Source organism: Rhinopithecus bieti, unplaced genomic scaffold (assembly GCF_001698545.2).
Source record: "Rhinopithecus bieti isolate Rb0 unplaced genomic scaffold, ASM169854v2 scaffold_6789, whole genome shotgun sequence".
In the NCBI taxonomy this organism is placed as follows: domain Eukaryota; kingdom Metazoa; phylum Chordata; class Mammalia; order Primates; family Cercopithecidae; genus Rhinopithecus; species Rhinopithecus bieti.
Window position 1 is genome coordinate 704,003 of NW_016805235.1, and position 27,008 is coordinate 731,010.

A 27,008-nucleotide genomic window follows, 5' to 3' on the forward strand; every position below is an offset into this window, starting at 1 on the left:
AAAAAAAAAAAAAAAAAAAAAAAAAATTAGAGGCTGCCAGGGAGTGAATCACATGTCATTAGAAGTCCTATGAGGTTAGGTTCTAGTCTAGAATGCTGAGGGAGGCCAGGTAAGATTTTCAAAGGTGCTGTCATCTTCTTCATCACATTTTATAGTGACATGTACCCATCCCAGTTCAGGGATTGGAACTTGAACAGCAGCATGACCATGCGAGCTCCCTCTTCCCCAACCAATGCTGAAAGTCAGCAATGACCATCTTACACAAATGGAGAAAAAGTATTTAGGGACTGCAGGGTGAAAATCAGGCCAACACTTTTAATTTTATCTTGAATCTTCACCATACTAAGTCAAGGTAAATTGGAAACATATTAGCCTAGAAAGTGTTTTGTTCTAAACCAGAGCCAGTCTAAATGATGCACATGATTCAAAGAACTCAAAATTATATTACTGTTAATTAACCAGATTCTCTCTGATCTTAAGTTACTCCCTGGTTCGAGACACAAGACAGTCACAAGGTGTTGCTGGTGCTGAACTATGTAATAGGACTCCTGTGTTCCAGCGCAGGAGGCACTGTGCATCACTCTGCGTACAGGAAGCAGGATCCCAGTGCCACTGAATGTGGGTTAGAGTGGAGTGAACTACCATGAGGCATGGCTAATTCTGGAAAATAGATGAACTTTTCAAGCCCACAAGGGACTGTTGGGAGAATTAAAGTAGTAATTTCAAAATATTATCAGCCTCAAGAGTATTTCTATGGTTCTATAATAGACAGTCAATGACTATTTCAAGTCATTTTCTTAAAACCTTAAAATTTGGTAATTGCACATTTAGCTTATAAAGTGCTACATCTTTCTCTGGTGAGAAGGAGACAGATATTGGACTAGGTGAGAATATGCATGATTTCTTCAGTGACTGTTAAGATTGGCCACTGTGCGTGTTGCCAAGAATTGAGGCTTTGAAGCCCAACAGACAAGATCTGCTTCCAGGTCCTTTAAACCATGTATTAATTTGGGTTCTGCAGCAAGCTTTAAAACCGTGGGGTTCTTATAAGTATTAAAAACAAACACATATGTAAAAAGCCTAATAATATATGTTTGCCAGATACGAAGTTCTGGATAAACAACAGCTTTACATAGCTATGGTTACTGTTAAATGGATGTATACATCCCACGGGTTGGGTCATGTCCAAGAAAACAAACAACTGTAGACAGTACAGAAGATTTAGATCCGTTCTCCACAATGTCATTATAAAGGAATTTCAGTATATTTGCCATTGATTAGGCCTCAGCCTCACAGTGGAGAAAAGTGTAACCCCATTCATACCTGATGTATTTATTTAATTGCTCCCCATAAATAACTAGGTTAAGGCTTTACCTTTATTCTAATGGAATTAAATTGCACTTTTTAGGTTAAGGAATAAAAAGATGGTGGGGAACAGGGTAGCAAAGGAAGTGGAAGGTGCCGAGAATTACTGCATGTGCAGAGGCCCAACAACTTTGCTCCTTCAGGGAGCTCTGCTGGCAGGCCTGCAGCCCTGGCTGATCGGGTTCTCAGTTTGACTCCTACCAACCCAAGTAAAAGGCAAATGAATTTCTGAATCAGAATGCCACTGTCTAAATTTGTACAAAAGCTATGATTTCTAACATATTGGCTGTGTCCTTGGAGAAGCGATCTTCCCTGGGCAATTCTTGGCAAGGAGGTCAAATTGCTAATTAGAGGCTCACTTTTGAGACTATTAACGGAATCAAGAGACTGAGGTTGGGAAATTAATGGGGAATCCTTCTGATTTGCTTTGGTTTGATCTGCTTGGATGCCTTTTCAGCCATTTGACTAACGCCAAAGTCCTTCCCTGAAGTCCAACCTTCCCAGCCTCCCATTTCAGTAGAAAAGGAAACTTCTCACCTGATTCTGTAAGATCTCATTTCCTGTCTGTTTAATGACATACTCACATTCCTTTTTAATCATACTGCTTTACATGTTCCATGATCTGAGTATCCTGTTTACATTATTTTCTCCTTCTGCAATCCACATTTCCTTTTGCTACAGCCTGTTCCTATATTCTTATTCTACATGATTACATCTGGAAATGGAATGTTAATTATGCTGATTTTTCTTTTGACTACAGAGAATTCATGTTTTCATATGGCCCAGGCAGTGTTAATATATGCTAACCAGGAATAAATAATGGGAAATCTCTTTTAAACATTGCCTTTTCTTCTCTTTTCAAAATCTAGTTTCTCTACCAGAGAAGCATTGTATTTGTCGGTCTCTGTCCACATATTGCAATCATTATACAGAACACTTTATCTTTGGTGACAAGAAGTCCCATAACTCAGAAGAATTCAAAAGATACCATCTCGTATGTATCGTCAAATTATGTGATGGATTCATGCAATCATGCATACACTAAAAATATGGCTATGGTTATAACTTTGTAAAATATGTTTCCCATATAGAACTTTATCTGAAAGACAAATAAATAGTACTGCCATCAAACATATACATAATGCACTAATTTTTAATCTGTAACATAAATCCTGAAACTTAAGGATAGAAGAATGTCAATGTTTAAACATGTTTCATCTTCTATTATTAAACATTCTTGTTGCATGATTCAGAGAACTGAAGGGAAAGCAAATTAAACTGAAAAGTTTATTAGAAAAATAATAAGCTTCCTCTGCACATTTTTAGAAGTAAAGATATTACATGTAATGGTGATTTTCCTGAAAGAGTTTAAACAGCGTCAACGTAATCTCTGATTTCTTTTGAGAAGACCTTCAGGAGTAGGTATTTTTCAGATTCTTTTGTCTCTGCATGAACAAGGGTTGATAGCTTGAGACTATAATGTATTACTGTGGAAAGCTTCGGTCTGTTACATAAATCATCTTAACGCTCAGCAAGAATTGTCCAACAGTGCCATTGATGTGCTCAAGCCAACGATCCTGCAAACAATTTTTTTGTCTTTCTTCACGCGTTAGACAATAGCAATAAATCATCTTCATTTAAAAACACACAATGCACTAATTTTTCAAGCAACAGTTATCAAAATGAAATTTTGCTAGAAAGTATGACATTTATTTGTGCTCATTAATTTTTTTAACTGGTGTTAAATAAAAAGCAATGAGTGCCTCATTTGTTACAGAAGCATTGTCATATACCTACTATGTGTAAGCATCCTGCAAAGAGTGATCTGAGATACAAAGAACTGAAAGACACAGTCTGTGAAAAACATCAAAAGATATATCTCTCATTTTGTAAAGATTTAAAGAATCAGACTTATTTGTTAAATTGTGTAAGAAACATTGTCAAATTATAGGTGATACTAGATCTTCTTTTAGTTGCATTTATGGGTACTTGTTGGTGTACATGTTTCAAAAATCATATAAATTTATAGAAATTCAATGTGTTGTCAGTCATAAACCTGGTTATCTTAAAATGTTATATAAAATAAAAATAATTGAATATCTGTCAATTGTAGGCTTTCATCAGCTTTTTAACCATGCTATTCTAAGTTTTAGTTGTGTAGCATTATTGTTTTTTATTCTTCTCTAAAATCATTTACAATCAGATTCATGAAAAAGACTCCAAGTTCTCTTAAATACAAATTTCAGATAATTTTAAGATCCATAGGCTACATAAAATTTCTAGAACTCTAATAAAGAATTTGAAGGAGTCATAAAATGACTCAGAGATCTAGCAGAACAAAAGTTGATTATATGAGATTGAATAAATGATCAAGATCAGGTTTTATACTTTTACTTAAAATATTGTTGGTCCTTTACTCAAATGTTTTGTCTTCTAGATTTAAGAAAATTTTCTCTCTTCAGCTATATGTAATTTACAGCAATTTGGTATAGTATAATTTTATAAACAAATATAAAAGTTTTTTATTATGTTACTTGATTCCTCTAGAATTCAAAAATTGTGAGTGTTCTTATGGTGATACGGTTATTTGCATAAGTCCAATAAAAATCTCTCTACACTAGGAAAAGAAAGAGACACAGTTTGTTATAAAGATAGTGAATTAGAAGAGAGAAAGGGGAACTTAGGCTCTTAATAAAGAGCAGTATATTTGAAGTGTCAAACTAAGTGATATCAGAGTGTAAACAAAAAGAATTACTTGAAGCTGGGATGATCAAGGGATTGCTATAAGCAGATTTACACTGATATCAGGGCCTAAAGATCAGACACTTCTGGCAAGATGCGATAAGTGATCAGGGAAGGACCACAAAAACTGACAAATGAGCAAGCCTAGGCTAATGTCCAGGTAAGAGCAGGCAGGTTCAACAGCAAGGTCAGGCCTTCAACCTCTAAGATAATGTCAAGGGCAAGCTTGGTCCCACCAATCAAAGCAAACTTCAGTCTACTGGGCTTAATGCAGGCCTCTTCTGGAACTGGGTAGTAAGGTAAAATTTCACTTATGAAAAGCCAGTGTGCAAAGCCTGAATGACACCAGAAAACGAGGTCAACTTGAACCTGCCCCAGAGAATGTCTGACACTGGCTCTTCCTGGGGCCTGGGCTGGGGGACCCTGAGGTCAGGGTTTGCCAGCTGAGGCTTTGAGGATTCAGGGGGTACTGGGACCCTGGGCTAAGCACCTGAAGCAGATCAGGTGAGGGTGGGGCAGGTAGCCTAATATTCTCTGCCTCTCTCTCCACATACCTCCAGGAAAGTCCTTAGTGTTTACCTGCAGGACTTTCTCCTGCCGTAATTCATTAATGATACCAGAATGGCGAAGAGATTTGTCTTCTCTCATTATTGCTTGGGGGTCTACATAAGTCTCCAAGCAGTATTTTTAGGGGATATTTTCATACCAGGCATCGTGCGTAGTTGTCATAAACGAGGACCTCTCCTTTGGCTAAAAAAATCCCCAAGCTTCTGGAAAACAAATAATGTACTCCCCCTCCAAACCACAAACAAATCATTAGAGAGACCAGATTCAAATGAAAGGAACCACTTCTGAAAGTCAGTCAGGACATGTTTTTTAGTGCTAGGTCATCATTCCATATTCAGTGTTAAAAGGAGTAACTCAAGTATTTAATTTCATCATTCAGCACATAATTTTATATACAATGCAATCTATATTTTTTAATCATCTGGACTTTTTCAATTGTCATATTGAGTTCATACATTCTGAGATCCAGTTCCATATTTTTTGGCTTTATTTTTTAAATAACCCATGTTAACTAGTTTAAAAAAATTAGAAAATATATATAGGAAAAAAAGTCACCTTTAATCCAACCACTCAGGAGCAAAACATTAAAATGTGTGTCTTTCGAGATTCTGTTTAGTGCCTATTTGCTAGTTTGTTTTGAGCTTTTGTTTTTGTTTTCCCTAACAAAAGTCAGATAATTGAGCTCTGATTTTGGAGCTGGAAATGCTAAATACAAATCTCAGCTCATCCCTTGGTAGATGTATTTACTTAATTTCTATAAGCCTCAGTTTCCAAAGCTATAAAATAGGGATGATATTAGTCTTCAATTCATTAAGGATATATCAGGATTAAATATGACAAATGAGATAATGTAAATACTTTGAGTAATACACTGGTTCAAAGAAGCAATAAATAAATGTTAGCTATATTTTTATTATCACACCATTATATAATTTAATGTGATGACTTAAAACAGATTGTGAATAATTTTCCATGCCAATAAATATCATCAACATTATTGTTTAAATGGCTGCATATTGCATTCATGTTCTATCATTTATTCTATCAGTTCTCCATTTTGAACATTTAGGATGTTTCAGATTTTGCTGTTGCAAACCACACCATGACAAATAACTTAATCCACTTATTTCCTTAGGATAACCTTCCACAGTTCTCTACTTATGCTGACATGGAATCATAGAATGCTTGCTCAAGAAGAAACCTAAGAAATAGTCCCTGAACTTTGCATATGAGAAAAGTGAGTTCCAGAGAGGTTAAATTATTTGTCTGCATTTACAGAACTAGTTGGGTGGATGGGAATCCCAAAGAAACATGATATAGACATTGTTTACTGTTAACAATTGATTACAATATATTAGGTTTTAATATACTATTTTAAATCACGTGCAGCCTTTTAGTTTTAAAAAATTTTTATTTTTTAAAAGAAGAAAGTTGCGTTAAATTTTTGATTTTTGCAGTTGTTTGGTACCATTAGGTTACTGAATATTGCTAAGAGTCGGATAGTAGCAAGTGTCACGCAGACGATGGATTGTAGCCATGGTCAAGGTTGTTTGTGGACTAATTTCTCTTTGTTTAGGTTCATCTGATAAATTATATTTTAAATAAAATAATGGGTATATCTTATTGTTATTTTATATGTATATATGAAATATAAAATAAATGTTTATTTTATATGTATATATGAAATAGATACATGCTGTATGTATCTATTTATGGCCAATCATTTTTATTTTGTCTCTTGAGTAGAAATCAGCAAATGCTGGGTGCAAACTCACGTTCTGCATGAAGAAGCCAAATTAGCGGAGGACCAGAGCTAATAGAAAGCCTGTGCTCTTGATTTGCCTCCTTAATCAAGGGGTTCAGAAAGGAGAAAAAGAAGCTCCTATTTCTACTCATCACACGCTGATATGCAATTCCTCCTCCCAGGGAAGAGTTGCAAGTGCATCTCTCTAAATACTGGAGGTCATCTCACTTGCTAGATCTTTCCTACAAAGAAAGTTTATGCTAAAGATAGGGATGTGGAAAAAAAAATAGTTGAATAAATGAAGACAATTTCCCCCAGTTTAATGATGGTAAGACCCCTCAATGTTCAGTTCCCCAGAAGTGGGATTTCTAGGGAAGAGTGGAGGGAGGGTGAGATGTCTTCTGTGGAAAGACTTCCTGTAGTTTATCTTCTGGAGGGGAAAAGGAAGAGAAATTAGGGTGGGAAAAGAGTCCTGGACTTGGACAAGAAAAGCAGTGGAGTGTGGAGGGAAAGGACCGGGCAGTGGTGGCACAGGCATGCCAAAAGCTGGCTGAGAAGGGGAGGGAAGAATCACTGCTCTGCATCAAGGAGTCCAAGGACAGCAAATATCTACTGTGTGATTGTTCAGCTTTTATGTGTGCACGAGTATGAAATTACTGCTTTGTAAATAAATGGTAAAGCATCCATGGTTTCATTTGGCATAAGCTAATATTTCCCAGAGTATTCTCACACATGTAACACATTGCAGTTATCTCAATACTCTTTAGAACTGAAGTATGTCAACATTTTGTCCTTAAAGTTCTAAAATAAAATTAAGCCTAGCTGACCAAGGATGGAGTTTGACAGAAGCCTTAGACCTTCCAAGGCCAGAATCATAGCTCTGATATTTACTATCTTTTTGAGGTATGGTAAGTCACTCTAGCTCTCTAATCCTCACTGAATTGTTGTAAGGATCAAATGAGAAAATAAGTGTGTAGATTTTGTTTAGTCCCTTGTCAGAAACTGGTAGCTTCCAACTGACAGCTATTATTATTATAAATCCAATTCTTTTGGGGCACTGGGAGAGGAGGGTACTGACTTAAACTTCCAGGCAAGAAGAAGCTTCCTACTACTGAAATTTATCATCTTTAAAAGCAAGAAGTTTCATTGAGGTTAGAGCATAAGAAATAAAAAAAACCCAAAAAACAAAAAATCTTTGCACCCATGGTACAGGGAAGTCTCGGCATCCCTGAAGGCAATTTCTGTATAGAGCTGCTGACCCGGTCTCACCCAGCATCCCTATTGTCCCCCACTCCCATTTCCTCCAAGGTCACTCTCTTTGTGATTTTGGAGAATAACAACAAACAGTAGGCTTAGCTCTTCTTGAAGGAAGGCCTCTCCTGAAATGCTGGAAGGCCCAGTTGCATACAGAAAAGCCTTCATTACTGGTCTCAAATCATGACCATCAGAACCCTTGGGAGTTTCAGATCAGGCTATTACATTTGAATAATCTGATGCTGGGCCTTAGAAGTCACTTGTTGGGCTTTGCTACCGACAGCATCAATTATCCTAATTTATGAACAGCAAAGAATGTATGGAGAACATTTTCTAAGATAGCCACCAATTAATTTCAAATCATTAGGGTTATAGTTACATTTTTAAATACTCAAGCTGTAAAATAATATAGATCAGGAAGAACACAGGAGAAAGAAGAAAATACAGATATGGATAAAGATTACACTAAAACCCTCTGTGTTTCTGGGAAGTCTAGCTAGGTCTGCTCCCAAACTGAGGAACTGAAACTGCAGAGGGAAACTTGGCACTTTATTTTAAAGGTGTTTGAGGTGGCAGGTGAGGATACACAGAAGGAGGTCTCAGAAGACATTTGGGTGGGTGGAAAACACCTTAACTTTTCTAAGCCCCACTGTTTTTTATAGTAAAAATGGGCAAAAGTGCTTCTACTTAACATAGTGACATATCGAAAATTTAGTGTTTCTTTAGAACAATCTTTAAGCACCTTGGAAATGGAGCTAACATAGACAGGTGACAATATTCAACACATTACCATTCTTAAATTGAAATACTATACTTATTTTGGAGGGCATTCTTTAGTGACAGGTTTATTATGTGCTACCAGAAAAGAATATAGCATGTTATAATTGCAAAATTTAACAGGAAGGATCATTTAGTTTTTCATAATTGTTCACATGCTAAAGAAAAAAAAAAATGTTCAAAATATAATTGTAAATAAGCCAAATGGCTGCTTTCAAAATGTATCAAATGCTACCACACAACTAGTCAGACTGCAGTAGTGCCACAACTCCTCCCTCCAATGCCTAAATGTGCTGGCATCACTTGACATCTTGACATCTGTCCATTGAATAAATCATGCTCCATATGGAGCGTGAGGTTTTGAGAATCTGTTTTTACCACTAATGCTGTTCCATTCAGATATTTTCACAATTTTTGTCACTGAAATACATGTCCCCAATACTTGACAAAACACACTATTTGACAATTATTCTGAAATTCTCACGCCTACCCAGAAACAAATAAAAAATGAGTATTATATTCACAAATCCCACAGCTTGGAAATGTATATGATACACAACATTTAACCTGTCAGCAGCCTCATTAGTGTCAATGAGTAGAAACTGGCAATCAGTAGATGGTGTGCTCTACATGTGTTTATGTTTTAAAATGTTCCTAAAATAGTTCCTCTGCTGGTGAGGTTGATATAAAACACTTTTACTGGACAAATGAATTTCAGTTTAAACATTATGGCCTATTTCTTTTTTTTTTTTTTTTTAGGAATTCATATTTTCATGTAGATGATCATTTATAGCTAATGGAGTCAATACCCAACTAAAATAATAATAATAATAAAGACTGGATGGGTCAAGAATTACCTAAAGTTCAACAACGTCAATGTGGTTGGCCAACAAAATATGCAGAAAGGCCAATGTGTGTTTAACTATCCCAAGCCCTAAGATATATATTTGTATGGTGCCTGTATTCAGTATCCATACAGCTATTAAGACATTTTTATCAACTGTAAGAATTATGTGAGCTATTTCAAGATATAATGCTGAAAAACAGACTTCCATGTAAGAAGCCAATTTAGGAAGAAAACAACATAAACAATAGTAACTTGTGTGCTCAAGTGAAGCATCTTTTTAATTTTGAGTAATGAAGATGTCAAGCCAAATGCTAGAGTAGTTTAACTTAATTAGGTGGCCTATTTTTCCAGGCATCCTTTCATTTCCCATTGAAAACTCAGCTTGTATGCAAGGCAACAAGAGCAATTTTGTCTGTAATGAATACCTCCGGGACTGCACAGAGTAATCATTTGAATGTTACACTGAAGACTGGTTTGAGTAACTAGTCTGGGCTTGTTAAGATGCCAGACTTTGTTGGGCTAACTTGATTACTCAGAGCATGGCAGCTTTATCATTCTGTTGGGTCAACGGTCAAAAAGTCAACTTAATGTTACTTCTGAAATATCTGCCAAAAGGAACTAATCTAAAAGGAATTAGTCCAATTTACAGTTCAAATTTATGTCACAATCACGGAGATGTTATGACCCACGGTAAGGAGATTTGTTTTTCAAAAGTACTCTAAAAATATTACACTTTCTAGGCCCTTCTTGTCATACCTCATTTACACTCTAACCTGGAGAATTTTCTCATTAGGAAAACACGAAATTAAACAAATAGAGAGTCATTAATATAGTTGTAAATCTTAAAACATACTTCTAACAGCAGATTTGAGAGAATATTGTACAAAAAGAAATTTGGAGCACACTACTATTTCCAATTCCATTGCATTGCTGATGATAAACAGCAGCCTGATGTTATTGTAACAAGCATTGACTGTCATTATCTAGTTTATTATCATGTTAACTCTTTGAGTCTTGTACTTGAAATAGTTCTCCAAGGAGGAGGGAGTGCTGGAAACTTTTGTTAATATATAAGGGCACTGGCACAAAGATAAAGTGTCCTACTGCCATGGACAGAGTAGGGCTGGATTTGCTAAACGTCTGCAATGCAGGGTCAAGAATCATTGCAATGGAAGACTGTAAGTATTCATGTGATTTAAAAAAATGTACATAAAATATTTTAGCTGATTTGCTCATCTTTCAACAAACAATGCTGCATACCTCTGATATGTCAAACATTATTCCTGGCACAGGAAAGCCAGACAGAAACAAGAGTGAGTCCTACCTTCAAGAGCTCACAATCAGGGGAGCAAGACAAGGACATCCCTGGTGATGCCAGTGTGCCATGTGCCACCCAGGGACAAATACACACCATGATAAAGCAGCCTTGTAGACAATGGCAAGGCACTGAGGTGTGTACCATTCAGCAAAGATGAGGAAAAGGAAATGAGAGAAGTTAAGATGAGTTCATGAGAAACTGTGAGGCCTATAACGAAGGCAGAAATTGTGTAGCTGGAAAAGAGGAGATGGATTCAATAGTTAGGCCAAAAAGTAGAATCAACACTATCCGGAATTAACCAAAGGCTGAATGATGAGGGAGACTCCCCAAGTCTCCGTCTTGGGTGTTTGAAGAGGTGGTGTTAACACTTCTGATTATAAGCAGTAAAGAAAAAAGAGAAGATTGGGGGTGAGGAAGCCGGTGGGAGGTGATGAGTTGTGGTTGGATGAACTGATATGTCGAATTTGAGCTGCTATCAGGGACAGGTGCCCAGTGGAGTTAGAAATCAAACCTCAAATTCACATGAAAGCTGACCTGGATATATATATGCTCTTCAATTTTATATTCAAAATGTACTTTATGAACTGTACGTCAAATGCTTAGTTGTAACTGATTCCAGGAAAACATAATATTGCTATATTTTATCATTCTTATTTTTAATCTTGAGATTTGAGGGACCAAGTAAGAGACAGAATTCCAGAGGGGGCTGAGGGTGGGGAGAGAGAAAACTGCTCACAATCTCAGAATCCTCTAAAACATGACCTCGGGCCAGGATATTTAATATTTAGGATTTACTATAATGCTCATAATGAACAACAAAAAATAGTTCAAGCTTAAAGGATAACTTTTCATGGAAAGAAGAAGGAAGAAAGGAATGAAAGCAGGAAGGTGGTGGGGAAGGAGGGAGGGAATGAAGGGAGCAAGGCGGGGAACCAAACAGAAGGAAATAGTTTAGCAGAGCAAAGGTCAAGGTCTAAGAGGAAGTGATTTATTAAAAATCTGGTTCAATCAAGTAACCTGAGCTTTTCCTAACCTGATGCCAGGAAAATCTTCTCATTCTTCCTTAATATTAAAGTATTATTTCTTGTATAAAAAAGATCAGTCCTTCTTGATCTTTTCAGACAGTACTTCAACTGAGGCAGGCATGTGAAGAGCTGAGTCCCTGAGTACAGGGCACTGGTGGAAAACACAGAATGAACAAACAGGCAGCCATGGAAAAGGATACTCTTTTTTTTTTTTTTTTTTTTTTTTTGAGACAGAGTCTCCCTCTGTCACCTTGGCTGGAATGTAGTGGCGTGATCTTGGCTCACTGCAACCTCTGCCTCCTGGGTTCAAGTAATTCTCCTGCCTCAGTCTCCAGAGTAGCTGGGATTACAGGTGCACTCCACCATGCCCGGCTAATTTTTGTATTTTTAGTAGAGACGGGGCTTTGCTATGTTGGCCAGGCTGGTCTTGAACTCCTGACCTCAGGTGATCCGCCCACTGTGGCCTCCCAAAGTGCTGGGATTACAGTCATGAGCCACCATGCCTGGGAGAAAAGGACATTCTTGAAAATGACTCAGAAGAGGAAAGAATGGGGGAAAGCCATGGCACATATTCAAACCTGAAAAATCAAATAAAATAACCTAGTGCTGTAGAAAGTTCTGATGAAGAGAACTAGACTTCTCTTCTGCTTCTTTCGACGTTATTTAATTTAGATGAACATTTATATCGTGATGACAGCCTCATATAAAGGACTATGAAAGGTACTACAACTATTCTAGGAGCTGGAGAAAGCGGCTGAAGTTTTATGGGGAGATAAGAGAACCCCAGAGCATGCATATCTGAGTGGGCTGAGAAAATTCCAGAGAAATTTCTGAGGTGGGAAGCCCAATACCCCTCTCTTTTGTTCTGCCTGCTGGCATATTGGTCCAGATATTTTATAAGATACGTTTTATTGTATAGATTTAAGGCATACAACATGTTATGATATACATATAGATAATAAAACAGTTAATATAGTGAAGCAAATTAACCTATCTATCATCTCACAGAGTTACCTATTTTGTGTGTGTGTGGCAAGAACAGCTAAAACGTACTCACTTAGCAAACATCCCAAATACTATTTTATTGTTATTATTTTGAGACATAATCTCACTCTGTTGCCCAGGCTAGAGTGCAGTGGTGTGATCTCAGCTCACTGCAACCTTCACCTGGTGGGTTCAAGCGATTCTCCTGCCTCAGCCTCCGGAGCGGAGACTTTGGAGTGGCTGGGATTACAGGCACACACCACCACGCCTGGCTAATTTTTGTATTTTTAGTAGAGATAGGGTTTCACCATGTTAGCCAGGTTTGTCTCAAACCTGACCTCAAGTGATTTGCCACCTCAGCCTCCCAAAGTCCTGGGATTACAGGCTTGAGCCACTGCGCCCAGCCCTAAATACTGTATTATTAACTCTAGTCCTCATGTTGCAGTTTACATCTCTAGACTTGTTCACCCTACATATTGCTACTTTGTGTCCTTCTGGTCTAGATACTGTCACCTCAATCAAACATGACAAGTTCAGAATGGCAAAGAAGTGGGTTTCTGACAAGCTGCTCATCTGGCATCCTTTCATTAGCCCACTCACATTCTCCCACAAACTCTTAACGGGACAAAGTTCAGGAGGTATTAAGCAACAAGGTGCCTTTAGCCAGGGTTTGGAAACACACAAAGAAGTCTTGAATTGCTGGTTCAAATTCTAACCAGAGTAAGAAAAAAGTTAAATGATGTTTAAATTAAAGCACTGAGTGACCAGCACACTTAATAGCTATTATAGGAGAAAACAGTCAATATTCCAAGAATGGTGCCAGAGTAAAATGGAAATCTTATGAGTTTTTATTATATACTTGTCAGGCTTATTATAAGGTGGTATATTCAATTTAAAAGTTGCCTATCAATTATAAAACTATATGCAAAAAAGTTTTAAGGATTTGTATACTCTAGCTTAAGAGGCAGAGAATGCATGCAGTAGATAGTGCCAAAGAGCCCTTTGGACTGTCTAAAAGAATATCATTAATTTTTACAGTGTACTTCCATTTCTGGAGCAGTTCCAGCATTGGCTTTCTATAAAAATCATTTCAAGTTTAGAATTATGCTATTTGCTTGCAGCAACATCACAGGAGCAGTAGTGTGCCATATGTTGCTACTTAGCAACTTAGTCTATAAGTCCCAAAGCATGTACTGATTTGAAAATTGAACAGGAATTATAATTGTTGAGTGATGCTATGAGGCAAGTTGTCTTGGATTACTAAACTATGCAGATGTTTGATGTTATGTAGGAAAAGGAAAAAACTATTTTTTTTTCCCTGCAGGACGACTAAAATCTTATTTATGGTTGCCTAAAGGAGTAAATTGATTAAAATTCCCTAAAAGAATACCAGGTAATGAATTCTTGAACATACCATATTATAGTAAACAAAAGGAATGTTAAGTGTAAAATTTAGCTAAGGCCATTCAACTTATGTAATTTGTGAAGTTTATTTTTCTCCAGAGTATGTATTATCTTACACTAGTCTAAATTTTAAAACAGCACATTCTAAAAACATTTTCATATATGGCACATTATTTTTTAAGTGTTTATTTCTGGCTCACAAGCCTGCTCTATCTTTAAAAAGCACAAAAGTATTTGGGGCTCTTCTTTACAAATTATCACTGTTGTTCAAAACATTCTTACTAACTCCTGACTGACATATGAAGAAAAACAATGTTAGTTGTTGGATTTCAGTAAGGGCTTAATATTAGGCATTGTACTTGAATTTTAAAATCTAAGGAGCCAAGTCGTTATGATGTATATGTTCTGAATTTCCAATCCTTTATCCAAAACGCTTTAAGACCGACATAATGATTCTCTAAGAGGGAGCAGCTGCTTTATAACAGCCATCATTTATTGAGTTTGTGTTTCTACTGTTTCAAACAAATTCAATTAGCCCTTACACTTCAAAACCCTAAAGGCACCAAAGAGATGATACCAGGTTGCTTTAATCTAATAGCAATACTAAACTTGTCAGTACAGTTTTGGGATTGATGGTTAGAAGAAAATTAATAGTAACATTTTTCATTTTTTAATCAAACAGTCCTATTCAGAACTACCTATGGATCTTGGAGGCTACTTAGCCAAATGAATTCAGTTAAGGAAGATTTCTAAATGCAAAGCTCAGCCTTCCAAAGGTATTCTTAGAGTGATCAGCTCAGTTGAATGGAAGGCAATGTAGTCAGGATCTTTGAACTTCATGATGACCTTTTCAGCTGAACAATACAGTGTAGTTTCCAGAATATCTGCCAGAGAAGGCAGTGATCCTAATGACTTCTAAATGCAAAGTTCAGGGAGATGCAGGCCTGCCTCTGTTTTGAGTTAAGCATGAGCCATTTTGGTCACAGAGTGCATCCTTAACATATACATTAGATTTAATTCACTGACAACCTTAATGAAGAAAAAGAAGTTTCATGCTCCCTCCCAACCCATTCCCCAAACCCTTCCAGTTATTAAATCTCTATGTGTGGATATGTAGGCACTGAACATTATTAAGAGTTTATTTTAGAATTACTAATATATGAAACTCCAATCTACCATGGTTTTTACCATTCTAGAAAAAAACATGTTTGTGTCAACAAAACGCTCCTGTGAACTGTTCCTTGCTTTCACTTATTCACTTACTTATTTTTGCTTACAATGTTCTCATATTTTACGTTATACTGGTATCCAAGGGCAGTTATAATTTGGCTTTAAATGTTCCGCTGAATTAAAGGATCTGGTCTTAAGTATCTAAAAATAAATAGTCAAACATTTACTTTCATAAATGTGACCATTTACATTCTCACTGGACTTTTGTTGTCATTTCTCATGATTAAATACCTTGTCAACTATTCCCAGTGAAATGTATACAAAGGTGCCCTTGAAAGGTTTCAGTCAGATCATGTTTTTTGGCCTGAAAACTCCTCCCCAGCCCCAACTCCTTACCTTCCCAGGAGATCGTGAAAGCAGCCTTCTAGCCCCACCGGCCATGGGATTTGGGTTACGAACGTCACATTTTGTTGAAAATGGCCCCAACCGTTGATAATTAAAGCTATTTGTGACACGTGTAGCTTATAATGATTAAATCATCTACAGTCAGAAGCACAAATAACCTGCACCTGTAAAGACTTTATTTCCTAAAGGTAAAACAACTGTTTAGGAAAGATCATGCTGGCAAAACAGCTGCTTGCCGTTCTGGAGAGGAAACAAGGTAGTCTCTTTCAACAAATGCCAACTCTGGTGTTTTATCAGCTCTATCTCATTAACTGGAAACAAGGCTTAAATGCTTTGTTTATAAATTATGATTATTCCTGATTGCGGCAGTTACTGATAGTGCTACTCATTTGCAATGCAACTCTTTGAATTTGTTTAATTACAATTTGAAACAAGGCAGAGAAGATTAATTAACCCACCTGGCTGGCTGGCACATAGTCCTGGCTCGGCTCTGTCATGCTCATATACATGTTCTCACCGTCAAACTGCGAATGAAATAATAGTAAACATTCAGCAATCTTGACTGCGGGTATGTTTGGTTTTTATTTGTTTTGTTTTGCTTTGTTTTTTAACCATCAAACTGGAAAACAGTAGCCATAAAAAAATACTGCGGCTGGGACTATGGAAAATCTGTCACAGTAAGCGAGCCACATCTTTTCTTTGATGTTTCTGTTGTCATCCTTACTGACCCTGGATGTCAGTGATTTGGAGTAATTAGTGCTCTAGTAATTACAGCAAGCAAGCAAGAAATGAATGGTTTCCTTTCATCTGCAATCTGTTTTAAAACAAAATGGCTCATTTTGCACGCCATGTATACATATTGCAGTTCAGTTGTAATGAAGTATTAAATGAATGGCATGATTTCTGAAAGAAAAGAATAACGAAAAATACACGAGGGCACAGCTCGGTGCATTCTGAGTTTAGCTCTCAAAAAAGAAAAAGTGCAGAGTTTTCACAATAGACTAAAACTGGCATCATCATAATAACCTTCTGATTAAGAAAAATTTAACTTTATAATAATATTTGAAAAGAGCATGTGCCACTATAACCATGGCTAAGAATGATAATAACAATAAATAACAATACAAATATACAGGCACAATGAAATACTCCTTTCTGAAATTTTCAAAGATATCAAATTCATGTATTAAAATGCATAGAAATTCATATGCAAATTTTCAAGTTAGGAAAAGGATGGAAGAAAGAAATTCTCAGGGGGAGAACAACTGGAGAACTCTCCAATAGTTCAAGCAACAACAACAACAACAACAACAACATACTTTTCATTATTTGGGGTTTTGAAAGTAGTCATCACTCTATTCAGACTTAATCCTCAGCTATTTTTAGTCACTTGACAGATGAGCAAAGCATTTCTCTTTTTAGTTAGAGGGAGAATTTTTCCAAGGTAATAATCAAATGGACAAACACAGTAACTTCACAGAGCTGGGTCTGAATATACTTTCATTGGTGGGCTAATTTCAGACATGGGGAATTGAAAGTCTGAATAATTACTTTTTGAAACAGAATAGTGTTATTGATAGTGGTGCAAACCATGGTATTATGGACATACTTCATACTTTATATACTATGAAAAAATGGTGTTATGTCAGAACATAAAAAATATTGCATTATAGATAATCTCATTCCACCACCTATGAACTGCTAGCAGAAGAAGGTTATACCAACATGAGGGTCGCTCCACAGCCTCTAAATTATAATCACCAGAGTGGGTGCCCTGAAAGTTCACATCAACATAAGCTGTAAATAAAGACCTCCCTAAAGACATGGAAGCACTCACGAGACTAAGTTCAGAGAATCAAAGGATTTCTTCACACATCACCCTATAAATATATTTCATGTTATATGAACGACTTATCTAAACATAATGAAATTACTTATTGAAAGATGTTGTTAGAGCAAATAAAAAATAACACAACTGGAAAAAGTAGAGCTGGGTGTTTTGGTTGCTCTGTCAACTGGCTCATGAACCTGGAGTTGAAGTGACTTACCCTAGGTTGCTTTTCCATTGAACAGGTGAAGTCTCTTTTTTTTTTTGAGATGGAGTTTCGCTCTGTCACCCAGGCTGAGTGCAATGGCGCGATCGCAGCTCACTGCAGCCTCCGCCTCCCAGGTTCAAGTGATTCTCCTGCCTCAGCCTCCCGAGCGCTGGGACTACCGGTGCCCACCACCACGCCCGGCTAATTTTTGTACTTTTAGTAGAGGCAGGGTCTCGAACTCTTGACCTCAGGTGATCCACCTGCCTCAGCCTCCCAAAGTGCTGGGATTACAGGCATGAGCCACCGTGCCCCATCAAACAGGTGAACTCTTTCAACCCAAAGATAGGCCAGCCCCAGCCAATCTGCCTGTTACTCCTAACAACTCAAGACCTAACAAAGAGCCTCACTGCACATTTCTTCATCTCCACCCACTGTTGGAGTACACTGGTTTGTTTGCAAATGTTTTTCATGTGAAAGTGCCAAGGAACCATTTAAAATACGGACAGTTTCTCTGACTGTAACAAACTAAACTGAAGAAGTGGAGTGAACCAAATACTTCACTGCCTGTGCATATTCTATAAATGTGTTACTTTCTATTTCATCTTCTCTAACTCATTTTCTAAATCTGTTGTTGTTCTCAAGCCAGCTAAAGGCTTTGAAGTTTTGGGTTGAGTCTATCCAACATGTACGCTAATTGAGTACATTTGGTGTTACTGCTCTTGATGAAGACTCTTTCCTCAAGAAGTACCAATACTTAGGTAATATTGAGCCAAGACTAAAACAGCATTTTACTATAAAAGATATGTGGCTGTAAGCATTATAACTATATTTTTAAGCACATTTTATGTTCCTGGCACCTGTATCTTTACACGTATTAACTGATTTAAGCATCACAAAACCAAGAGTTAGGTATTATTATTACCTACATTTTACAAAAGAAGATACAAAGGCACAGATAAGTTAAGCTAGATGCTTCAAGTTACACAGCTTGTGAGAGGTAGGGCTGGAATGCAAACCCAGGCCCCCGGCTTTTTAGCCGCCCATGCACTTCATCACCAGAACATATCAATATATTCTGAATCATAATGATAAGTTAGCTACCAATTCAGAAAATAACATCCAAAAATGGTCAAAGCAGAGTGATGGCATTATCTCAATGACACTGGTATATTATCCAGAATTTGTGGTATTGTGAGAATTTTTTTAAGTGTCGTGAGGTGCTGTCAACCTGGTATTTGGCCTGGCAGAAAACCGAGAGAGGGAATGATGATTAATTCTACATGTCAACTTGACTAGGCCATGGGCTGCCCAGATATTTGGTCAAACATTCTTCTGGGTATGTCCATGCGGGTGTTTCTGAGAGAGATTAACATGTGAATTGATAGACTTGGTAAAGCAGACTGCTCTCCCCAAGGTGGGTGGGCCTCCGCCAATCAGTTGAAGGCTTGACTAGAAAAGTAAGGGCTGACTAGAGTAAATGAATTCCTCCTGCCTCACTGTTGAGCTGAGACATCAGTCTTTCACTGTTTTGGGGCATGACTTGAAATAACATTGGCTCTTATTGGACCTCAAACTTGCCAGCTTTTGGTCTGGAACTACACCATCAGTTCTCCTGGCTCTCCAGCTTGCTAACTGCAGGTCTTGGGACATCTCAGCATCCATAATCATGTCAGCCAATTCCTTATACTGAATCTCTTTAGATAGACAGATAGATAGATAGATAGATAGATAGATAGATAGATAGATAGACAGACAGATAGATAGATGATAGATAGATCATCTATCCATCCATCCAGTTGGTTTTATTTCTCTGGAGCACCCTAATACAGGTAACTTTTAAAAATTGCTATCAGGATATTCAGAACTCCTCCAAAAGTGTATTTCTGGGGAGCCTACAATATAGAAATGTTTTTATTTCATGCTGTCACTTGCTTTCTAGAGGAGAAGAGCCATGTTGATTTTGCTGTGAGACTCTCTGCTCTCAGTTCCTATCTCACCCACTTCCTGTGCTCCAGTGCGTCCCACACACAATCACACCTCTTTGTCCAGAATGCCTTCCTTCCCTTTTACTTCTTGCAGTGTTTTGCAGACTCCTCACCTCCCCTTAGTGAGGGCTGGGCTGTCTGCATGCTCTGGGCTCCCCTAGGAAGACCTCTGTTTCGGGGCAGGTTTTGTTGGGGGATTGATTCCACCAGACTGTGAGCCACCAGAGGGAATGGTGCGTAACTTCCTTATCTTTAGTTCCTCTATGGCTTAGGGCTGGCACATAATAGGTCTTCTGAAATGTTTATTGCCTAAATGACAAAAACTGAAACATATTTGCTGGATTAAATATATTATCTTTCTAGAGAAGGTGGTAACCTAAGAAGAGGAAGAATTTCAGCTTTTAGAGAATGGTTTGATGGCTTTTTAAGGCAGTTGACTCAAAGTTTTACAGTGGATTAAAACTGATACCGGTGCAGAAACCCTTAAAGAGAACAACAACAACAACAGAAAAAGAATAAAAAGAAAAGAAAGTACAGAAATGGCCAGGACAACATTACTCAAATGTTAGATTCAGTTCTTCCTCAGGATTTTTATTTAATACAATTTTATTTAATACAAAATATATAGACTGGCCAGGAATCAAGAGACCTGGCTATAAATAAAATGTGTATGCCCTCCTTCCAAAGAATCTTGAGCTGCCAAATAAAAATACGTATGTGTATCAGAATAGGCGTGGTCATTCCCCTTGCGGTTGAAAGATCATGGTTGGACACACTCCTGGGCCCAGGGGAAAAGAGTAAGCCAAGATCCCAGCATTCACAGGACCTTTCCCACCCTACCCTATCAGGTTAATATTATCACTGCACTGTCACAGCTCCGTCCAACCACACCCTGACCAGGAGCTGGTTCCAGGGCTCTCAGCAGGCCTCCTGCTGATCCAACAGTCTTAGAAAGCACCCCATGCCACGAGCTTGTGGACAACTGTCACCTGAAGTAGAATTATAGCTCTTGGTTTTAGAAGTGTGTTTGTAGAATGATGCCTGAAACCATCACATCAGAATCTCTCATGTTATGATTGAATAAATAGACTTTGTATTGTTTATGAGGTCCATCTGGGGATAGAACCAAGGTCTGGATTCTTAGTAGAAGAGTTTTCCACTATGACATACTGCTTTTCACTCCAACACTCATAAAAAATGAGGAATCAGACTCTGACTACAGCGTTATACTTCATCTCCGTAAGAAGTGGGAATAGACTCAATGGCTATTTGTAGCTGGTGTGTGTGTGTGTGCGTGCACTCTACAGACCTGAAGGCACAGCATTCACATTGCCACATTCTAATGACCCCACTTCACTCTACCTGGATTACAGATTAGATAAGCATTATTAGTAATTATTGCAATAAAATTGTATTTATTAAACATAACTAACTGCATTTCTTTACTCCGTATGCTCATCACAGTTATTATTCTTTTTTTTTTTTTTTTTCCAACTTTTTTTTTTTTTTTTTTTTTTTTTTTTTTTTTTTTTGAGACGGAGTCTCACTCCTGTGGCCCGGGCTGGAGTGCAGTGGCCGATCTCAGCTCACTGCAAGCTCCTGCCCGTCCCGGGTTCAACAGCCATTTCCTGGCTCACACAATCCTGAGTAGCTGGACTAACAGGCCGCCACCGAAACTGGCCGGCTAGAGTTTTTTGTATTTTATAGTAGAGACGGGGTTTCCACCATGTTAGCCAGGATGGTCCCGATCCTCCTGACGCTCGTGACCGCCGCCTCCAGCCTCCCAAAGTGCTGGGATACAGGCTTGAGCCACTGCGGCCCGAGGCCCACAGTTATTATTCTTGGAAGTCAACTGAATTTAGGCATCATAACTTTTCAAAATATATCTAAGCATACTAGGGTTTTTAGTTTCCATGTATTCTCAATTTAAAACCTGAAGCAAAGTTTGAAAGAATAAATAGGCTGATTTATTTAAATCTAAATGTAAATGGCATCAACCCAGGATTAGCCTTCCTGACCAAGCGCTTTTAGACTCTTCATTGTGTTTTTATTTCAAAGCACCAGGGGATGCAATCATATAAAAGTCATTTATAATCTTCTACTTCAGTTTTTTGAAATTGTTTTTAGAGGATATTAACCAAACCCATAATCCCAAAGAGCTTTCAAACTAGGTAGTTATTATTTCTTCTATTTAAAAATTGAAAGGAGAAATCTAGCAATATCTGAACATAGTGAATGATGAGCAAAAATGGGCAATATTAGGCTACCAAAACCACAAAGACAAGAAAAGTCAAAAATAGAATGTGAAGTGTAAATCAGTCATTGGCACTGGTACAGAAAATGGGAACATTTTAGGGAAACCATTAAAAGAAAATCAGAAAACTGCTGCTGAGGGGGAAAAACAGCCTCATGGAATTCATGAAACAGTACCACATTGTACTGCCTATAAAGGGAAAAAGCTTACATTTCTGGGTGTTTTCTGAAAGAATATTTGATACTTTGATGTTTGAAAAGAAGGGCTAAAAATGGAAATGTTTATAACAGGAGTCAATTTGACATTTCTTAGATGGTGCTTTATAATAAATCATTTTAGAGAGGCTAATATCCCCAAAATAAAATTTCCATTTTGTATTCTTTGGCCCAGTATAAGATTACGAATCATCTTTTTTTTTTTTTTTTTTTTTTTGTAACAGAAGAAATAAGTTTGGGCAATGAAGACTTTGAAGACTTTGCTGTTTCCTAGAAGCAGAGCATTTTGAAAGTTAAGCACCAAATGTAGGGTGGTAATATGCATAGTTCTAATGCTGTTCCCATGCACAGTCACACAGATCCAGTGAAAACTGAGCAAAGCTAACTCCCACACTTACTGCACATCCTCATCAGTCTCAAGGGAAGATGTCAGGAGGCACTGGAGAAGGAAGAGGTGTCTATCTCCTAGTGTCAAGGCTGAACCTGTTGATGCAAGATAGTCTTAAGTCAGTCTGCCTCCATGCTGAGCCCAGCTGAATGAAACTGGTTCTGAGCACAGCACAGCTGCAGAAGTGGATCACACTGAAAGGAAAGAGACCAGACTGAGCCAAGGCTATCAACACCCAAAGAAAAGAAAGCACAGTTACTCTGCTAGTGCTTTTTATGGATGTGCATTCCAACCCAGGAGCACACAGAGCTGAACTAGGGAAGAGCAACCCCTCTTGATTGGGCTCCTGTCACTTGAACTTGAGTGGTAAACACTCAACTACAGATCTGAATGGTATGGAGAGGAAGAATGGCCTGGGCACAGTGTCTCTGCTTGGAAGACTTGGCCATGGGTGGGCAAAAGATAGTGCTAGACCCACAACTTAGAAGCTGGACTCCACTTTGGGGCTGAGTTTGTATTCTCATTTTTGTCCCAGTAATATACTTATCTGGAGGAATATTAGATATTCTTTTTGTTAACAGTGAAAACTGAAATTTTCAATAATAATAATACTATGCATTTATCCTAAACCTGTGGCTCGATGGCATGAATCTCAAGAGAGAAACATGACGGTTTCCCTCTGCTGTTAAGGGTAAGGCTACAATGCAATGTTTTTCATTGCTGTGTTTTTGGTCTTTTGTTTTACCCAAATAAACCAAACTTATGATTCAAGTTATTCTTTTAATTAGTATTGAGTAGTCACCTAGTAAGCTCTACAAGTAAAATAATGATGTAACAGTGGTTCAAACCAGTTTGAACTTCTTCCTTTAGAGGCCCTCTCTAATTTCACTAAATATATGAAGCCATTTAATTTTTATAATAATCCTGTAATATTATTAATCTTATTTTATAGACGACAAAACACAACGGAGTCCAGTAACTCGTCTGTGATGGATCCAGTTACGTGCTCCCCAGATCTGCTCAGCCTGCCTGACCCTCAGGCCTCTGACCTTTTCTTCCAGGAACAGCTGACACTGTTCCCATGTAGCCTCCAGAGGCACCACTTCCACTGCCACCACACAGCTACAAACCATGGTGTCCCCAAGCACAGCAGCAATTTATATAGAGAAGCTTTGCACCTGGCTGGAGCTGGGGAGGTTTTAGGTAACATACCCTGAGAGTGCAGGGAAATTTCCTATTGCCCCGTGGAAGGACTGGCTCATGATGTCCTCTGTAGCACCTCTATGTCTCTCATGCCAAGCAAGAAGTGATGAGTTGTTGCAAACCTATGGTCACTTGGAAATATACACCTTGTGTTTTCTTCTCGCTGCCTCCCTGCCTTGCTTACCTTCCCCTCACTCTGGTTTCCCTGGGCTTACATTCCCAGCACTAACATTCAAGCTTTCACTGCAGGCTCTGCTTCCTGGGAACTTAGACTAAAATAGTGCCCAATGGTACCAGTTAGTAAGTGACAACACTCTTAACTGCAATGCTATACTAATCTCACCCCATCTTTGTTTTGCTTTCATTATATTAAAGAGTCATTGATTCTATTTTAATTGCCTATGCAAAGACGGAAACAAACTTATGAAACAGTGATAAATAGAAGAAACAGGAGTTGCCTATATCATGAAAGCATCACTCCATTTGAAAGAAAAAAATGCAAGTTTCTAGAAAACTTCATTAACCCCAAACTTTCAGCACCAAGCAATCCATTTTCATTATGCATTGTTTAAGAAAAGAATGTGTGGATGAAAGTTTAACTATAAAACCATTCTGGTGAATTTAATGAAAATAAGTTTAATAAAATGAAAATATGGATTTTACAAAAAGGCCTCCACAGGGTGTCTGATATCAGAAAACGAGGAGCAAAGACTTTGGCTTCCTTGTAGGAGCCTTCTTTTTTAAATGAATTCCCAAGTAATTTCTGAAATTCTATAATGATTCAAGCTATAAAACTATACCATACAGTTGAAATTCAGCACAGTTTCAAATAGATTGGTTCAGAACACTCCTCTGACTTTTCATGTTTTAGACAAATTTTTTCTGAATCCATCTAAAAAGGAAACAATTTGAGAAGTACATTCAAACTTGCTGCCGAAACTCACTTATTTCCACATCATATCAGCTCTCACCTCATTTACCACAGTACCTAAATTCAACATGGATGTGGAATGAAAAGTATGAAAGTAATTACTTTTGGGGGGTCGGACCTTTTATTGCTGGTATTTCTTTTAAGCACAGGGAATATTTTCAGCATCTGATAAGATGCATAGAGAAAAGATGAGGATATTTTTCTACACATATCTGGTTTGGAAGAGTCTACTCAGTTCTGGGAACCTAAAAACAACAACAAAATAAGACTAGTAAGTCAAGGCATTGGAAAGGTTAAGGGAATAGAATGACAGATGTATTAGAAAGCAACAGAGAAGTTGTATTTAGGTGACCACTGAGTGGGTTGAAATGACAAAACTTTTTAAAAAACCAAGGACAAACAATTCTTGAACAATTTTGAGATTAAAAGTGGTAGTATCAAATAAAAATAAAATACAAATAAGAAGGTACAGGGTTATTAAGATGGAGATTCTCACTTCCCCATTATTATTACTCAGACAAATTACATTGTGACTGAGTACAACAATTATGTGACAGAAATAGACTTTTGGTGATTAAACTCTCCTGGGGTAAGACAGGTGTGGAATGGTATTTTGGTATGTTCAGGCAAACCTGACCAATTCGAAACACATGAGGGTCAGTCTAGAGCTACTCCATTTTTTAAAAGAGATATTTGACATTTATTTTTCCAAATTGCAGAGTTTCTGTTTTCTAAATGAAAACATGTCATTTTAAAGAACTGGATTAAATGGCAAATCCTTCAGGACATTGAGTATGAGTATGGATTTGTCCATTGTGAACTGAAGCAAAGCTCTGTTAATATATCTTTTTCATTTTAAGGAACCTGAGGAGTCATTCAATCCATCATTATAGCCGAAGAGTACAATGTTTTAATTTTTACATCTTCAAATACCACATAGTTATATTCATTATTGCCTTCTTGCCTTTGATAAAACCTCATGATCTCATGTAAGTTTCCCTGCTGATTTATCTAAATTTTTATGAAGATTATAGAATAATTTTCATTGCTTTACTTTAAGGCTTCACACATAAGATGTCCCCTTCACAAGGCATATGCATTCAATGTATTTTAGATTTTCAGTTCCAAAGTGTCTTTGCTTATAGCACTTCTAACTATCCCCTCTACCCCTAGATCATTCTCCACTCCTGTTTGATTTTTTATAGCATTTTTCAAATACTTCATCCTCCCCTTTGACAATGTCCATTTTATCATATGTTGCCAGAAACATGTCAAACCCCAAACTGGAAGACTTGCTGGAAACAGCATGCCTGCTTCTACTCAAAGCCTTATTTATTCTGCATTGTGAGAGATGATTGGTGCCCCTTGTCTTACTTTCTGGAATGTCACCATGTGATGCCCTTTTGCTGAAAAATTTGGAGAACAAAGTATCATCACATGATGCTAACAGGCATAAACCACCTAGTATGGTCTTGCTGATACATTAAAATTAAATGACCATCAATATACTCCCAGATAAAAATGTGATAATCATTTATTCAGTCAACAAATGCTCATTTTGTGCTTACTTATATGCCAGGTACACACATGCATTAACTCATTTAATCCTCACAGCAACCCCACAGACAGTCAGTTTGCACATTGTTTTACCAATAAGAAAACTGAGTCCTGGAGAATTAAGTTTTAAATATTTCCAGCATCACTCCTGTCTGCATCTACCTCTCTACTTTCTCTTGTCACTCTACATTTTATCCTTGCTTAGTGATTTTCATATGGCCAGATAATCCCCGTCTTTATGCTTACCCATCATCTCATCTGCCTAAAATACTTCTCCAGCTCCCACTTCCTTCTATTTCTCCCCTTATTTACTACTAATAAGATGATCATAGAATTTATCCTCCAGCTTGGAACACTTCTGACAGTGCCAGGAGGTAAGATTACTAATTATGATTGAATAACATGCAGAAACTCAAAGTCTTCCAGCCAAGGAAAACCTTACCACCAGAAGGTAATCCTTCCCTGACCTCATGGATGATTGAGGTGCATTCTCTGTGCCTGTGTCCATGGTTTAAGGCATCTTGTGCTTATCCCAGCCCATATCTCTTTCTACTGTTGTTGTTTCACTACCTCTCTCCTATATTGAACTATGAGCATTTTGAGGGCAGAGACTGCCCTAACTTATCTTTCTATCTCTAGCACTTAGCATAGGCTTAGCACATTTTATTAACTTAATGACATTAAATGAATCACATAAATCCAGGGCAATACTGTCACCACTAAAAGTATTTAGGAGATCTCACCATTCCATTATTCTGCAGTAACATTTATTCCATATTCTTTCATTTCTAAATCAAAGTCTGTCCATGAAAATAGCTAAGTTTCCAGGAACATTGG

General features: G+C 37.6%; 1 protein-coding gene across 2 annotated transcripts in view; it reads right to left on the reverse strand.

The window, feature by feature from the left end:
• The window catches only part of TOX (thymocyte selection associated high mobility group box), a 325,561-nt gene that overhangs the window by 145,218 nt on the left and 153,335 nt on the right, over positions 1-27,008 (reverse strand). For both annotated transcript variants that reach the window (XM_017871747.1, XM_017871748.1), the window contains exon 2: positions 16,061-16,126. In XM_017871747.1, the coding sequence (XP_017727236.1) occupies positions 16,061-16,126 (66 nt within the window). The remainder of the gene's footprint in view (positions 1-16,060; positions 16,127-27,008) is intronic.